Source organism: Centropristis striata, chromosome 11, assembly GCF_030273125.1.
Source record: "Centropristis striata isolate RG_2023a ecotype Rhode Island chromosome 11, C.striata_1.0, whole genome shotgun sequence".
Taxonomy (NCBI): domain Eukaryota; kingdom Metazoa; phylum Chordata; class Actinopteri; order Perciformes; family Serranidae; genus Centropristis; species Centropristis striata.
Window position 1 is genome coordinate 37282749 of NC_081527.1, and position 18395 is coordinate 37301143.

Here is an 18395-nt window from a genome sequence, read left to right on the forward strand (position 1 = left end):
TATGCTTAGTTCACTTCGGTTATTGGACCCAATGCAATGCAATGCAAAAAAAAACAACAACACACATCCTAGAAGCTGTTCCATGGGTCTGACATCCCACAGTGCTCAGGGTAGAAAATAGTGTCAGAGTAAGAACAGTTGTTGTTCTGCTACATGGTGCAAGGTCGAATTCAGACACACACATAGTTCAAAGTACTCACATAGCAAGATATTTTAAAACAGAGATTACTCCTCACAGATAGACACTCACACATTCTACTGAGAGCCTAGCTTGATAAACGTAAAACACTGAGAACAAAGTTTGAGCAACAAACTGAAATCTGAAAAACACCTGAAGCACTCACAAGTCTCTTGTTGTCATTATTACTAAGTCAGCTCAGAACAAGGCAATAAATCAATATAATGTATCATCTTTCAATTTAATCATATCAAGATGTAATCAGAGATATTGTGCCATTAACATTTTGAGAGTATCATTTGAAGATTGTTTTTTTTTGTGTTTGTTTTTTATATCCATTCTTCATTATAAAATTAAATAGCATTTAATTTCTGTTTCTTCTAATTAGGGTTGTCAAGAGTATCGATACTCCAAAAAGTATTGATACTAAAACATTGTATCCGGATACGATACTCATTTTCAATTCAAGTATCAATACCATACCATATATATATATATTTTTTTTTTTTTAAATCAAGCTTGTCTAATATTGTGCACAGCATACAACCTCAAAATATTGTCCTAGTTGTTATTGTTTATTGTATTTATTTATTTTCTGCACTACCTCAGATCTGATCTGTTGCCAAATACAAAAACATTTACTCTTGACTCTTGACTCTGAGCAAATAATAAAAATAACCATTTCGGGGTTCCGGGGGCATATTTTAATGACATTTTGTAAAGGAGAATAAAGGTTCTTATGTTTTATTTAAGGCATCTTATTTTGACAGTCTTCTTGTAAATTCTGTGGTGGATTCTCTTAACACACTGTGCTCTTATTTTGAAAGCTGCATGTGTTTAGCGACAGGCAGTAAGTAGCTTTTTGTGATTAAAACAACTTTAACCACTTCATCAAGAAGTAGGAATGTTGCCAATATCATGATATGCATTTTTTTTAACCATAAAAAAGATATACCGATATTATTGTGAACGATACGATACGGCACACCCCTATGTTTGACAATAACTGTCGGACTGCGAAAGATTTCCATCTTAGACTTGTGCTTCAGAATTCATATGAGAGTAGTGTTAGGAAGCTAAAGTCACATCCCGTACCCAGAGTCCTGTACAAATACTGAAAAAATGAATATGAATAAGAGATTCGATTACTAGTGGGAAGCACGTGTCATGTACAACACGACCCTACTATTAATAAATTCAATGAGACGCCTCACATGAATGTTAAGGACCAAATCTCTTGAAACAACAATGTGTGGCTGATACACTACAAGTTTACATACTAGCCACTAAGCAAACAGGACAGAAAACAAATACACATCACAAAAGTTGAGCTAGTAGCTCCAGAACAAAATACTTCATGGAGCTCAGAGACTAAAGCAGCTCAGTCCAACCCACCAGGCCCACACCATGACCTTCACACTCCCTCTCTGTCCTGTTCAGCTCTCTGAGACACTCAACAACTTTCCTCACCTTGTATTTTTTCCCCAGCTACCACCGTGGGGATCGCCATGACGACAGGAGTCGTGGCGGACTCTACCAGGGTGGCTGGATCCCCCATCCCTGCCCACAGACCAGCTTGCCGACTTACTGGAGAACAGGTTTAGTGGCCACAAAGACAGAACACAGACCAGCTAGAGAAAAGGGAATCTCTGCCTGCTCTCTGTCTCTTTTAGTCCCGCCCCCCTTTCTCTACTGGCTTTCTTTCTTTTGCTCATCTGTCAGTGGTCCATGCTCTCTCTCTCTCTCTCTCTGTCACTTTTCTCTCTAAGCGTTGGATGGTTCTGAGGTCAATGGCAGCTATTTATAGTGCTGTTAGGCCAGCTGGCCCTGACAGGGAGGGAAGAACAGTGTAGCTGCTCTGCCAGCTTTAAAGTTTTATTCTGACTGCTGGTAAACCTGATAAGGTTCTCAAGTCAGATCTTCAGTCACAGCATGGGTTGCTGAGCTGATGATTTAGAGCAGTAGTTTTCAACCTTTTTGAGTCGCGACCCCCAATTTAACATTCTTGTTGTCCGTGACCCCCACTCACTGAACACAATCTCACACGCACAGTTCAGATCACCCAAAAATGAAACAAAATGACCAAAAAAAAGACGCAAAATGACCCAAAAAAGACACAAAATGACAAACAAAATGATCAAAAAAAGACACAAAATGACCAAAAAAGACACAAAATGACCAAAAAAAAGACACAAAATGACCAAAAAAGACGCAAAATGACCAAAAAAAAGACACTAAATGACAAACAATGATCAAAAAAAGACACAAAATGACCAAAAAAAGACATTAAGTGACCAAAAAGACTAAAACACATTAACACATGAACACTTTAACACAGTGGAGACAGAGCTGACTTCCAAAATGATTTGGCGACCCCCAGAAATCATCTCGCGACCCCAATTGGGGTCCCGACCCCAAGGTTGAGAATAGCTGATTTAGAGAATGTTGGCAAAAATAAATAAATCAGACCAGCACATCAGTACTTCACAAAAAGTCAAGACTGAAAACAGATAATCCTATTAATGTCAATGTAACTTGGTTTGTTTTTGGCTCACAACTTTGACATGGTGGTATAAATTTATCTCGTTAAACAAACTTTTGTTGAAAACGCATGTTAAAGTTTTCGTGATGTTCCCTAAACCTGATAGTTTGTGATGCCGTAATGAATTATGGTTGATTGACACCATGATACGGGTCAATGACGTCATCTAACCCAGTGTCAGTTGGTGTAACTGTGTCATTTTCCCCCATAAAAATCTGATCATATACAGGAAAATAAATGTGAACTAAAATGAGAAAAAAAATACAATCCATGTTTACATTCCAACATTATTGTATATAACAAATTTTACATAATTTGTCAAAACTTTACAAAAAAAAGGGTTGTATTTAGAATATGTTCTGCTCAATATTGACGAAAATGTGCAAATGTAGTAGTGATAAAAAAAAAAAAAAATCATTTCAGGTTTTTTTAAAATGAAGTAATCATATGTAGAAGTCCACTTAAATGCGATGTAGGTGGACAAAGTATTTTATATTTATCTTTTTTTTGTGGTTACACCGTTTGACATCTTGCCAACCCTTATTTGTCACTGACCCATATATCAGGCCTGAATCTGAACACACTGCAGAAATTTTAAATCACTGCATACAACAGAAAATTACGAGATTTTGATGTGACAAATTGTTTGCTCCTGGCACTGACAGCAGTGAAGATCATCTTAATATTAAATAAATATCACTGACTGCTGTCAAACCTAAACCTGTGTGAAGAATCCTCCTCCAATCAGAACTGTAGGAGTAATGAACGCGCTGCACTCTGTTACATGCCCATCCAAAGAGTCAAATGAGTATTTTACACTTGTATTTAAACATGGTTTACATAATGTTCTTACATTGATTCTTTACATGGAGTAACAGCTACACATGAATCCAGTCTTTTCCTTGACAAAACCGCAGTAGACATTTTTATAATTGCATTGAAGGTTTATTTTTTTTCATGTCATAGTAAGAAAAACAGGAAAACATGAATGTTTCTGCATTAAAAAACTTGAATGAATGGGTTTTATATTCAATAATTGTGTATGCCTTCCTTTGATCTGTTGGGAATATTAAGGTTTTTGCAAAGAAACTAGTCTCAAAGTCCACCGTGGAATTTTAAAAAGTCCACTGTGGATTTTTTTATCATTGGAATCATTGGGGGTCTGATATCTGGTCTTATGTATCCTGTTAGCACATTTTTTTAAATGTGGAAGATCTATCTAACTATCTAGCAAACCACTAAATAAATAAAAGTCAACAAGGTAATGTTTTTAACCACATACTCTTGTCCCTGTATAGGAGAGTACACTGTTCTTGTCAGATGAGTGAACTGTGTTCAGCTTATTTTCTGTAAACAGTGTAGGATGAGAGCAAGACAGAATTAGCTTTTTTAGCTAGCTAGCTAACTGGCCAGCTGTTCACCAAGTGGTAGATCTTCCTCTCACATCCATCCACTTCTTCACATACACATCTTCTGTCCAAAGCTTTGGTGGCAATTCATCTTGGGCACCTTTTCACCCCTGATTCATTTGCATAATAGGCTGGCTTATGTACCAAACTGCATAGAAAATATTTTGACTAAATCATAAAAAGCATGCAGAAATAAGGAGCATTTTAGTTAAATATGTCGACACTGCTGTCACATGAATGTAAAAACATGTAAAACTATATTAATAATGTAAAAATGAAAGATAACTTAAGTTTGGTTCACTGATAAAGTCTGCAACCACTGAAAGTAGAACTCAGGCAGGTCTCTGACTAGAAAACTGTTTGCAAAGCGATCCTGTCTGATTAACACTGGTTTACCATATGCTACAGCAGTGTTTCTTTAATTAAGAGCCACAGGGCTCATAGTGTCACTGAACACAGTACCTGTATGGTGACATATTTGACACAGCCAGATATTCAGGCTTCCACATTACAGTCATTGTTATTCAAATTTGCAACAGTTTCAATTGATTCTTGGCTTTGTATTATTCAGTGAATTGTTATAACTTGTTCTCAATCAACATTCCTTTTTAGCAAAACCTTTGGTTCCTCCCATCTAGATGGTTCTTAGATTATGTATGTATGTTTTCTGTTTTTAGCTGTTTTTCTTTTTTTATCCTTTTTATAATTAGAATGTTATGCTTTTAACCTGTAGCACTTTGAGATTTCCTGTAATGTAAAGTGCATTACAAATAAAATGTATTATTAGTATTTAATGATACAAAACAAGCCTACTGATTAATTACTCAACTCAACTTTATTTGTAAAGCACTTATGTCCTAGCAAACACCGCAACAAAGTGCTGTAGATAAACAAACAGAACAAGAGACAATAAAATAAATAAAACAGGAAATAAACACTAAAATAAATTGATTCATTGCTTTTTAAGACAATTTAAAAAATAATAAAAGCAAACCATAAAACACTAAAAAAACAAGAGCAGAGTCTCATGCGTGGCTAAAAGCCAAGGAATAAAAATAGGTTTTAAGATGACTTTTAAAAATGGACAGTGAGGAGGCTTGTCTGATGTGCATCAGCATAATTAAGACCATTTTAGGGCTGGGCGATATGGTCCTAAAAGAATATCACAATATTTCAGGCTATTTTTGCGATAACGATATTCTTGACAATATTACGAAATACTTAAAAAGATATAGAAAATATGTTTTTTTTGTCTGTAAAAATAAATAAAAATCTAAAATGTAGTGTGAAGTGCAAATCTCAACAGTTGCCAAATAAAAAAAAAAAATGTATGAGAAAATAATAAAAAATAACCATTTAGGGGTTTCGGGGGCATATTTTAATGACATTTTGTAAAGGAGAATAAAGGTTCTTGTATGTTTTATTTAAGGCATCTTATTTTGACAGTCTTCTTGTAAATTCTGTGGTGGATTCTGTTAACACACTGTGCTCTTATTTTGAAAGCTGCATGTGTTTAGCGACAGAGTAAGTAGCTTTTTGTGATTAAAACAACTTTAATTGTTAGCTAATGTTAACATTACGCCACTACATCAAGAAGTAGGAATGTTGCCAATATCATGATATGCATTTTTTTTAACCATGAAAAAAAATATACCAATATTATTGTGAATGATACGATATGGCACACCCCTAGACCATTTACACAAAAAACTCCCACTGTGGTAGTCAGAGTTCTCCCATCATAAACCTTTACTGGTGCAGTCTAATATGGACACACAGCTCACACACAGGCCAACAAAAAGGTCATTGAACACCTCCACAAATGCCAAACAGCTGTGCACCAAGTTAAAAACCATGCAGTAACATACCCCAGTGTTCTTCTATAGACTCCATTTCTGCAGCTAATTCACACACATAAACACGTGCATGCAAACACAATTACAGTCGATTTCCCAAACAAATGTCTAACTCTTTCTGCTCTGTCTCTTCTATGAGGCTCAGTACACATTGTTCAGTCTGAGCAGCTCCTTTTAAGTCTTATGTAAGGCCTGATGTGCACCGCCTTCAAACTTTTCTTCCCTCTGGCTTTTAAAATGCATGCGTGTTCATCTATGTACACCCATATGCAGGTTTGTATGCCTTTCACTGTCACTAAGACCCAACGGACCAACCTTTAACCACCTGGAAAGGCAGGAAACACATCCTATATTATCTCATCTCAAGCCTGGCTTTGATGTGAGAAATCTACAGAAAGTCACACGTATTAGTGTCAAACTAATTAGATTATAACACTGGCTCAGGGCAAACAAGCAGAGTGGTTTAGCTTCAAGTTCACAACTTCAAAACCGGTTTCAACAATGTTTATTCTGCAAGGTCTGGATGGAAACAATGCAGAAATGGCAGCTTGGAATGTTTTCCATCAGGCATTGTCATAAAGTCCTTATAATGAGTAATAATAAGTCTGTGTGATCACCAGAGAGAGAAGGATCTTCAGGTTTGATTTTCTCATCTTTGATTTTGTGCTGTAAGGTTTAATTCACCAACAGAAAAGCACCATGTAGTACCAGGGGCCTCACAATATATATATATTATATATTATATACTGTATTATTATTATTATAATAATATACCGTCTAGTCACTATAGCATTGTTGCCATCATACCATCAGTATAATTACCTTTATCTTGTCAACCATCCTACCAACTGATCTGCTTTTTTAACTTCTTAAGTGTCCTTGTTCTGTTCTATTCTGTGTTTTTTTCTATTGTTGTTTTTATTTATGCTACCTCAGTATTTTATTTTATTCCATTCCATTTTATTTTTATTGTACTTGAATACCGAATTTCCCTTCGGGGATGAATAAAGTAATCTATCTATCTATCTATCTATCTATCTATCAATATAATGTTATTACAACACTTTACTCAATATACCGTATTACTGCAATTTTAAACATTTGGAGACATGCTGGGTATTGCAATGACATAATTGTGATTCACTGCAATTTATTCCTTTTTTCAACTGACCAAAGGACCCGCCAATATGTTTTTTTATCTAATTAGATACAGTTTTCAGTCTTTTCATCTTAGTTGGGATTGCCAAGCAACTATGTCAAACATGTTCCCTGCACCTGAAAAATGGAACATTTTATACTTATTCCAACTTCACTGAATGTAAATGTGTATAATCTCCTGTACAGGTATTCTGAATAATACAACGTGAACAATAACACCTTCAGCAACTGGCAACTTGAATTCAAAATCGTTCTTTAAGTGAAATTAACATATCAAAAATGATTAATGTACCATCACGTTTTTTGCATTTGAAATACTAGTAACTTATAAATGCATCAAGCAACTGTGTCAATAAAATATTGCCTTGTAATATATAAATGTAAAATGCCATGCAAAGAACACAACACAGCATGGCACACCAGTCTCAGAGGAACATTCAGGTTTTTACCCTTTCAGCTGTGCATACTGCAGCAACTCCCAGCCCTTTGGACAGGGAGGAGAGGCCTGGGGGCTGAAATGATGCGTAATGTTGAAAAAAAAGTAAAGAAAAGTAAAGATTGCATGACAAACAAAAGAAAAAACAAAAATATATGGGTGAATATGAAGCTAAGATTTAAGTATAGTGCAAATATACTAAAAATAATATCAATAATATTGAGCTATGTCAGAAGAAATTCATCCAAACTGTTTAGTTTGTGTTCAAAACTCGAGACATACAATTTACTGTTTACACTCTCCAGTAAACTTTGCTGAGAGAGCCAAAATCAATATTTGATGAGCCGCTTTAAGTATTTGATAATATGATGTAACCCAAATAAATACAAAGAATGTACACAAGTCTTTCTCTTTCAGTTGTGAGTTGTTGTAGTAGCATTTTCTCCTTTCAAATAAAAGATTAGGACATAAAGATCATCCAGCAGCAGGCTGTGGACTTTAGAAATAAAATAAAAATACAATATTCAAGTTTGTTTTTTTAAAAATCCCATGCATAAATTTGTGCATTTGGCCAATCCTCCTTTATATCTCAAAGCCTTTTGTTCTCGCTTCTTGTTTCAATAGAAAGTGTTGCACGGTACAGCATGCAGGGGCTGTGGGGGGCGGGGCTAAGAAAAGACACGAAAAAACTGAACATTTTGTTCCCTGGGCCTTTCTAACGTAACACTGCCCTTTGATCGGCTACAACAGAGACATTATGAACTCTTCAAATCAAGCTACAATCAGTTGGAAAGCAAAACGAACAAGGCTGCATTACTTTTCCCCTGTGTGCCATCATTACCAGCTCTCATTCATCCAGAGACTGGTCTGGGGTTTTACGCGCTGCGTTTAAAGACCAACAAATGCAGCCAAAAGTTTCTGCAACAATTATATAAATATTTTAAGGTTCCGGTGTGGTGTCCGGATATCATCCTATTTAACTGCACTTTAAGGGGCCATTAGCACATGTTGCAGTCGGTAGAGGACAACGTGTACTCAAAGTTGTGCCACACTTGGGTCTTAGAGTTTGTATCAACACGCGTCATGGTTTCACACTCATCCACTCAGCAACAAGTCAGCGTGGGGCTGAAAGTGACTCCTGCCCCACTAGACACTCTATACTCAGCCTGAGCTTTTGCAAATTAAGATAAACTTCCATGGGAGTTACCGGACAAAGTGCAGCGTTTATTTTATTTACTTTACGCATTGGATTACGCATGCAATTAAAGTGACTCTGCAGGATATTTGAATGTAGCCGCGCAGATACTCCAAGATACAACAAAAGCGATATTATATTCATATGAATTAGTGCATGGGGTCCGGGTACTAACGGAGAGACCCCCTCTTCCAAACAGCCACGTATAACCCCACCCACGGGTCCTCATATTGACACGTGAGCATTTGGAAGAGTGACTGGACTAAATTGGGGGCGGGGTGCTTTGCGCTTTGCGCCCCGGGGTGCACACACAGCAATCCTGGTGCAACTCTGCCTGAAACCAAACGGCAGATAGATAGACAGGCCTGGATGTCTTGCTAAGCTTCGGGCCTGCAGGCAGGACTCACACACACTAACACACACTAACACACTAACGGCATGTCTCCCGTGCGAGCTGCTGTTCAGCTGTAATCCCACCAGTGGGAGTGAGTCGCCATGGTTCACCAGCCTGGATGGGCTCCGGATAAACAACTGCTGTATTCCTGCACGGCAATCTCTTTAATGCATCATTAAAACACACCGTGGGTGCAATTAACGGGACGTTATGAGCTTTATTTTGCCAACACAGATAAGGATAGTAGGCTAACTATAATTAGAGACGACGTCAGAAGAGGCAAGAGGCGCAAAAACGTTAATGTAGTGCTAGCACATTTAGAGGAGCTATGACGCGTTTAAATGCTGTTTAAAGTCACTTTATCCGGAGCAGCTAACATGGCTAACAGCATTTTCTACAGCTGGTTTAAGCTGGCTAGCACCAACCAGGGCCCTGATGAAATAACAGCTTGACACCCGATTAACTTGTAAAGGCCTGCCAGTGAAAGCGGCATCACTGTTAATGGAAGGAGACGAACAAAAGCAGCCACGCACCTTTGGATTTGACGTGAACTTTCGCGTTTTTCTTGGAAGCCATGGCGAGTCTGCAGCAGGAGAGTCGGTGGGCTTGTGGGAGCAGAGGAGGAGAAGGTTGGAGCGGCTGGAGGTTGAACTTCTAGCAGTGGAAAGGAATCAGAATCTCTTCTCCTGTCTCATAAAGCTCAGAACCACCTCTTCCAGTTTGGGACTGATTGCGCTCTGAACCAATCGCAGGCTTGCGACGCAAAAGTAGGCGGGTCATGACGATGATTCGACCAATCAGCTGCGAGAGGCGTCGAGCTTATTCAACCGTGTGGATAGTCTTATCTCGGCCCCGCCCCCCGCCCCTCTGGAACGTGGCAATATGGTTGATCTGGCAACTTCTGGCCTGTACCAATTTTATTTCAACCTTAAATATATCAATTGTTAGAAATAATCTGTTATTATATCTCTGTTTTTCTTTTTCTGGATCACTTTCTGATTGACTAGGTCACTATCTATGCATGCGTAATTCACTAACTGTGTGTGTGCCTTCTCTCTGTGCATTTATAGATTAATCATGCAAGGCAAGGCAAGTTTATTTATATAGCACGATTCGGACACAAGGGCCATTCAAAGTGCTTTACAGGGGCAAGATTAAAATACATATAACACATTAGAAGACATTTAAATGCGAATTTTAAAAAAAAGTGAATGAATAAAACATTTAAGAGCGAATGAATAAAAATGACAGGTTAAAATGGAAACAGAAAAGTCTTCAGACGTGATTTAAAAGAGCTGAGAGTTGCAGCAGACCTCAAGTTCTCTGGGAGTTTGTTCCAGAGATTTGGTGCATAAAAACTAAACGCTGCTTCTCCTTGTTTAGTCCTAATATATATATATACATATATATATATATATAAATATAATATAACTCTGGGGACTGTAAGTAGACCTGTCCCAGACCACCTAAGGGCTCTGGACGGCTCATAACGTATCAGCAGATCGGTAATGTATTTTGGGCTTTATAAACCAACATTAATATTTTGAAATCAATTCTTTGAGTGACAGGAAGCCAGTGTAAAGACCTCAGAACTGGGGTGATGTGATCCAATTTTTTGGTCCTGGTGAGTCCTCGAGCAGCAGCGTTCTGAATTAGCTGAAGCTGTCTGATAGATTTTTTTTGTAAGAGAACTATGATTACTCTAGATACATTTATTTTATCTGACTAAACGTTCTGTGTCCTATTTAGAGTAATATTCTATAATTTCCTCAACACAACACAGAGACATTTTTTTAATCCACTTCGTTTGATGTGGGACTGTAGTATACAGTTTCAGTTGGGCTATGTGTTCATTTTCTTTAAGAAATTTTGTTGACGGTGAATATATATGAATAATACAACTGTAACTTTATTAACGTTTAATACAACTCTAAGCCTTTACATTGTATTTATGTTCAAAAAAGAAAAGTTCCTGTCAGTACAGAATAAACAGTGACATATGCTCAGTCAGAGTTGCCTTTGAGTCTTTGAATTCATTGGCCATTAACCAGAATTAACAAAATCCATACATATATATATATATATATATGTATATATATATATATATATATATATATATATATATATACACTACCGGTCAAAAGTTTTAGAACACCCCAATTTTTCCAGTTTTTTATTGAAATTCAAGCAGTTCAAGTCTTTTTTTTCATGTCTTTGTTAGTCATTTTGTGTCTTTTCGTGTCTTTTTTGTCATTTTGTGTCTTTTTTTAGTCCTTTAGTCCAACATAAAATGTGATTTTGAATCTTTTTTTTACTTTCAAAACACTATCATGCTCAATAAAGAATTTTAAATGTTGCAAATGTGCATTAATTTCAGAGTACACTGAGACATTAAACTGCATAATTTTCAATAAAATTCTGGAAAAGTTGGTGTGTTCTAAAACTTTTGATCAGAAGTGTATATATATATATATATATATATATATATATATATATCAGCTTCAACTGATGTTTGATAGGACTCCATGAAACTTTAGCACTGATAGGTTCCCCTTAAGCATAACAACATAAAACCTTTGCATTTACTTAATTACCTTCAATAATATTTTAAACCTTATTTATTGCACCAACATGATGCCAACATGGTTTGCAATGGTGATTCATAAACTGGTTTTACATAAGCTAACAGTAAGCTGTCTGCTAGACAATGATTGTGTTCATATTTGCTCCATAGATCCAATAAACAATCTACTTCCTGGAAATACTCAAAAAAAAAAAAAGTACGTACAACATTAAAACATTTTTGTCCTTCAGTTTCTCAAGCAATGTCCAAGCATGATCCAGTTTAAAAAGCTGTACAAACACATGGTTTTCACCAGGTACAGGGAGGAAGAAGGGCTTTGGGTGTTTTCAAAAATGATAAATGATTTATGTATTTGTTTATTTAATCTATTTATTTTCTATTTTTTTGTAAATATGTATTAGTAGTAATGGAGAAGGGGTTTAGGTTTAAATAAGCATATGCTTCATCCTACTCCTTTTCGGACATGTTTTTTTTTTTTTTTTATTATTATTATTAAAGTATTTATTTAATTTTTAATTTTTCAACATATAATACAGACACTTACAAACAACCGAGACAGACACCAAAAACAGACAGAAATAAAATAAAATAAAATAAAATAAAATAAAATAAAATACATTTTTGGACATGTTGTGTTCACATTATAGCTTTTGTCTTGACTATTGCTCTTGTTTTTTTGATTATTCTCATTGGATGTGTTTACTTTGTTGTGTTACTCACACATGTTCAAAATATAAAAAACTAAACTAGATGTAACCCACAGAACTTCCAGGCATCTGTCTCCCAAACAGACAATACAAATTATATGCAGATGACTTGCTAACCAACAAACACCCACGCCTTTGTTAGCATAGCACATAGAGACCAACGACACACGTGTTACATAAACATGAATGGTAAATTTGCACTTTAATAGCCTTCACAAGTTCCTGCAAAACCACACACACACACACACTACAGCAGATCACTGATATGGTTATCTCCCTTTTGGTCAGCTTTGGGTGTGTGCTGTTCTCACATGGCTCAGTGATTGGCGAGAGCTTTGAATTGACCTAATCACTGTGTGGAGAGGTGGTTTTGGATCTAATCACCTGAATTGAATGGAATTTGCATGCTGGGTGTTTGTGGGGGTTACATTTGACTTCATTCACCAGTAAACTGTAACATTAAAAACTCCAACTAGTTCCCTGTACAGCTTGATTTGGATGATACAAATACCATGATCATGTCAACCCTTTCTCCTATGAATTACACTACCGGTCAAAAGTTTTAGAACACCCCAATTTTTCCAGTTTTTATTGAAATTCAAGCAGTTCAAGTCAAATGAACAGCTTGAAAGGGTCCAAAGGTAAGTGGTGAACTGCCAGAGGTAAATAAAAAAAGGTAAGCTTAACCAAAACTGGAAAATTATGTACATTTCAGAATTATACAAGTAGGCCTTTTTCAGGGAACAATAAGTCTTGCGCTATTTTGTCCATTTTTGAATTCTTTTCATGTCTTTGTAAGTCATTTTGTGTCTTTTTTTGGTCATTTTGTGTCTTTTTTTAATCATTTTGTGTCTTTTTTTGTCATTTTGTGTTTTTTTTAGTCCTTTAGTCCAACATAAAATGTAATGTTAATCTTTTTTCTACTTTCAAAACACTATCATGCTCAATAAAGAATTTTAAATGTTGCAAATGTGCATTAATTTCAGAGTACACTGAGACATTAAACTGCATCATTTTCAATTAAATTCTGGAAAAGTTGGTGTGTTCTAAAACGTTTGACCAGTAGTGTATGTCCAAAAACAATCAATTTGTATTTACTCATATGTTTTAGAGGGAATGCAATTTCACTGTGGGAAACCTTTGTTTTAAAAATGTTCTTCCAGTGCATGACATTTTAATAGCACTGGCAGTCAAACAATACAAGCTGGTTTGCATTCAGCTCATGCTTCAATTCAGGGTTCACCTTTTAATATCTGTGGGATAACTTAATATAATTTTCATTACTAATCATTCTGCCAGTTTTTTTTTTTTTTTCCATTGATCAAATATTGTTTGGTAAAGGCCCACAGCATTCATGTTTGCAGCTCCTACCGATTCACAGTATCCTATAAGCCAGTAGTTCTCAACCTTTGAGAACTACTGGCTTATAGTAAATGACCAAAAATGGAAACAAAATGACCAAAAAAGACACAAATTGACCACAAAATGGTCAAAAGAAGACACAAAATGACCAAAAAAAGACACAAAATGACCAAAAAAGACATTAAGTTACCAAAACACATTAACACATGAACACTTTAACACAGTGGAGACAGAGCTGACTTCCAAAATGATTTGGCGACCCCGATTGGGTCCCGCCTAAGGTTGAAATAGCTGCTAAAAGCTGTAATATACCACAGTAACTAAGCAACATGCCACATTCTGTGTTTTGCAGCTAACCTGTTGCATTGTGACCTCTTAGATCAGACAGGTAGCTTAAAGCAGCAGCACACTATCTGCTGGTGATCTATGGGGGGCTGGGTGCTAGAGGGCTGTTTGATGGTAGGGGGCAGGGGGACTGTTCCAGTCAAATGGAGTCGTTTGGAAAGAAAAATTGCAGCTATTTTATTTTATCTTACTTTATCCTTTATCTAATTAATTTCTAACCTGCCTCCAGTGTTTCCTCACTGCTCCATGTTGAGATGGAGCTTCCTCACTTCCTCAGTTTGTGCTTTGTTTTTAATAGGATGGGTGGGGCGGAGGGTGTTTGTTTCTATGTTTTGTTATCTTTTTATTATCATTATTTTCTCCTTTCTTTTTTATGTAAAGCGCTTTGTGTTGCATCTCGCTTGTATGAAAAGTGCTATACAAATAAAGGCTGATTGATTGATTGATTGATTGATTGATTGATTGATTGATTGATTGATTGATTGATTGATTGATTGATTGAAGAAAAGTTTGTTGGTTTTAATGGGCGTTAATGATGGCATGGTTGAGCACAATGGACATTCATGTCTGAATGACACTCCACTGAATGCTATGGTAGCATTTATTGTTGCATGTACACTACAGGCCAAACGTTTGGAAGCAACTTACATTTTCTGTTCACAGTTGTTCAAAAAAAAAAAAGGAGGGCTTATTTTATGAGTTGAGAAGATTTGGAAGAGTCACAACTTCAGTGCAAAAGTTTTTTTTTTTTAAATCACAGCTTGCATTATTCGCTTTAGCTCTTTGGCTTTTGAGAGTTTGGATACAAAATTCCCAATAAATTTGTCTGTCTTCATATCTCGTTCATATGAAGCAGCTGAGTAAAGAAACAAGAGTTCAGATTTATACATTAAGGAAAAAAAGGACACACAAAGTCTAAGCAATAAAAACCCAAAGACCTGATAATTATAGTAAAAAATGTGTTATAATAAGTGACTCTTTGTATAATAATCATGTTTATTTTGTTGATATTTTGATCTTTTTTTGTACTAATTTGATCTTTCTTCCAAACTTTTGGCCTGTAGTGTAATTACCAACAATTTCAAATGAAGGTCCCTCCTGACACAAGAATATACAGAAAAGGGAGCAATAAAGGGAAGCATGTTACAAGATGTAGATCTAACAAGAACATATAGATACTAAATATGTTCCTGCCTAGTATAGCCACAGACTCCTCCCTGTACTGCCAGCCAGTATGCTTCCAATTGACTTTTTATGCTATAATTGCAGGCTCACATGCTGTCGGAAAAATAATGACTCCAACAAAGAGAGGATTGAAGAATGGCTTCTTTTAAATTGAACTTTAAAGCATTTTTCTACCAGGTTGAGTGAGTGATGAGTCATATCTGTCTCTGTCCAGCAGCTCTCTGGCGCCCTCTGCTGACAATCACCAAACACATCTATCTTTCTAGATGGCCTCATTTCTTTAGAGCCACTTTATCTGATACATGCTGCATTAGTGTTACTGTAACAGACAGCTGATCTCCAGTCGTCCCAATGTGTGTGTCCTCCCTCTTGATCTCCTGGTAGAGAGAGAGAGATAATGGGGACGTTGCTGTTTTGACCAGCCATTCTCAACCTTGGGGTCGGGACCCCAATTGGGGTCGCGAGATGATTTCTGGGGGTCGCCAAATCAATTTGGAAGTCAGCTCTGTCTCCACTGTGTTAAAGTGTTCACGTGTTAATGTGTTTTTGTCTTTTTGTCTTTTTGGTCACTTAATGTCTTTTTTGGTCATTTTGTGTCTTTTTTGGGTCATTTTGTGTCTTTTTTGGTCATTTTGTGACTTTTTTTGTCATTTTGTATCTTTTTTTGTCATTTTGTTTCCTTTTTTGGTCATTTTGTGTCTTTTTTTTAGTCATTATGTGTCTTTTTTTGGTCATTTTGTGACTTTTTAGTCATTTTGTATCTTTTTTTGTCATTTTGTTTCCTTTTTTGGTCATTTTGTGTCTTTTTTTAGTCATTTTGTGTCTTTTTGGTCATTTTGTGTCTTTTTGGTCATTTTGTTTCCTTTTTTGGTCATTTTCTGTCTTTTTTAGTCACTTTGTGTCTCTTTTGGTCATTTTGAGCGGCTAACTGATGCTAGCGGCTAACTGATGCTAGCGGCGCTGCTTGTTACAGCTACACGAGTAGCCATTAGCGTATCAATGCTAACTCAAAATTGTGGTCGCAACATTAGCTGACATTTCATACAATCGTGCCAATTCAGCACATTGCAGAAGTTAGCAGAAGTAAGGATTAAAAGTTATTACAATGTTAAATTATAAGTTAGTACAACTTACAGTTGAGTTGACAAAAATCTGAATTCAGAGTTGAGCAAACTAAAAAAAACCCTTAAAATATTGAGTTTAATTGTCCAACTTAAAATTTTATCAAAGTTTGTTGCCTTAAAATTTTGAGTTCACCCAACTCTTCTTTTTTTGCAGTGCTCGACTACCACAACAGCTTCTCACAACTCTCTGAGTCCACTGTAACTCTGTAGACTGTATTGATCCATATGTGTAATATTTTCCCACACTCCTTATCTTAATGTGCAACAATGTTTTTTCATGTTCTAATTCAACTTTGCATACTTTTCACTCAGGATACATTGGAGCACCATCACTTTCTGTCTTATTTATATTATAGTCTTGTGTGTATAATAGTATTTTTCTTACTATTTGATAGTATTGTTATAGTGTTTGTTTTTTTTGTTTTTTTTACCTTGCACTGTTTGTACATAGCTTTTTCTAAATATTTTTTCATAGACGTGCACTTACACTACCGGTCAAAAGTTTTAGAACACCCCAATTTTTCCAGTTTTTTATTGAAATTCAAGTAGTTCAAGTCAAATGAACAGCTTGAAAGGGTCCAAAGGTAAGTGGTGAACTGCCAGAGGTAAATAAAAAAAGGTAAGCTTAACCAAAACTGGAAAATAATGTACATTTCAGAATTATACAAGTAGGCCTTTTTCAGGGAACAAGAAATGGGTTAACAACTTAACTCTATGGAGTCTTGGGCTATTTTGTCCATTTTTTAATTCTTTTCATGTCTTTGTAAGTCATTTTGTGTCTTTTTTTAGTCATTTTGTGTCTTTTTTTAGTCATTTTGTGTCTTTTTTTTGGTCATTTTGTGTCTTTTTTTTGTCATTTTGTGTCTTTTTTTAGTCCTTTAGTCTAACATAAAATGTGATTTTGAATCTTTTTTTTACTTTCAAAACACTATCATGCTCAATAAAGAATTTTAAATGTTGCAAATGTGTATTAATTTCAGAGTACACTGAGACATTAAACTGCATATGTTTCAATTAAATTCTGGAAAAGTTGGTGTGTTCTAAAACTTTTGACCAGTAGTGTATACACGTACACTGAAAGCTCCTGGAAAATGTCATTGTACTTGTACATTCACAATAAAGATATCTTATCTTATTCCACTGAAGGACACTCCATGAGTGTCACTGCAGCCTGTGTTTCAGAGGAACCATGTGGACACAGGGCTGTTGATTAACCTGTGGATTTCCTCCAGTCTATTTGCATCACATCCGTCGAAAATAGTGACAAAAAATAACTGAGGAATAAAGGTCAGTAAAGTCTGTAGAGAAGCACAATATGGCTGTTCTAACTATGTCTAATGATCATCTGTTTGGGTGTGTGCTTGGTCAAACAGAAGAAGTGCATCTCACTGATTGTGAGTTGTGTATGCATGCTACATGTTGAAATGTCAACCAAACACTATTGCAATATTGCCTTAAGAGGAAGTTAGTGGTTGGAGACATGATGGAAGATATATTGCTGCAAATGACACCTGATAGGGACACGCTGTCTGTTCACATAGTCAGCAACACATGGGGGAAAGTTTGGAAAAGTATATCAAAGCATTTGTGGATTGCACAAAGGCCTAAATGAGTTGGGAAAAATGTCTCAGTCCATCTTTCTAGTGGTCTTGTCAACAGTGACACTATTTAAACCATAGATTGACACAAGGCATGTTGGTGCTGCAGAGTTGTAGAGTACACTGCAAAAAAAGAAAAGTTGGGTGAACTCAAAATTTCAAGGCAACAAACTTTGATAAAATTTTAAGTTGGACAATTTAACTAAATATTTTAAGTTTTGTTGTTGAGTTTGCTCAACTCTGAATTCAGATATTTGAACTTATAATTTTACATTGTAATAACTTTTAATCCTTACTTCTGCTAACTTCTGCAATGTGCTGA

The 18395-nt window shown here is 36.0% G+C and overlaps 1 protein-coding gene across 1 annotated transcript in view; it reads right to left on the reverse strand.

Moving 5' to 3' along the window:
* asph (aspartate beta-hydroxylase) overlaps window positions 1-10031 on the reverse strand; it is a 37332-nt gene extending 27301 nt beyond the window's left edge. Inside the window, exon 1 of the mRNA XM_059345313.1 lies at window positions 9702-10031. Coding sequence (XP_059201296.1) covers window positions 9702-9744 — 43 coding nt within the window. The 5' untranslated portion in view covers window positions 9745-10031. The remainder of the gene's footprint in view (window positions 1-9701) is intronic.
* Between the last annotated feature and the right edge of the window lie 8364 nt (window positions 10032-18395).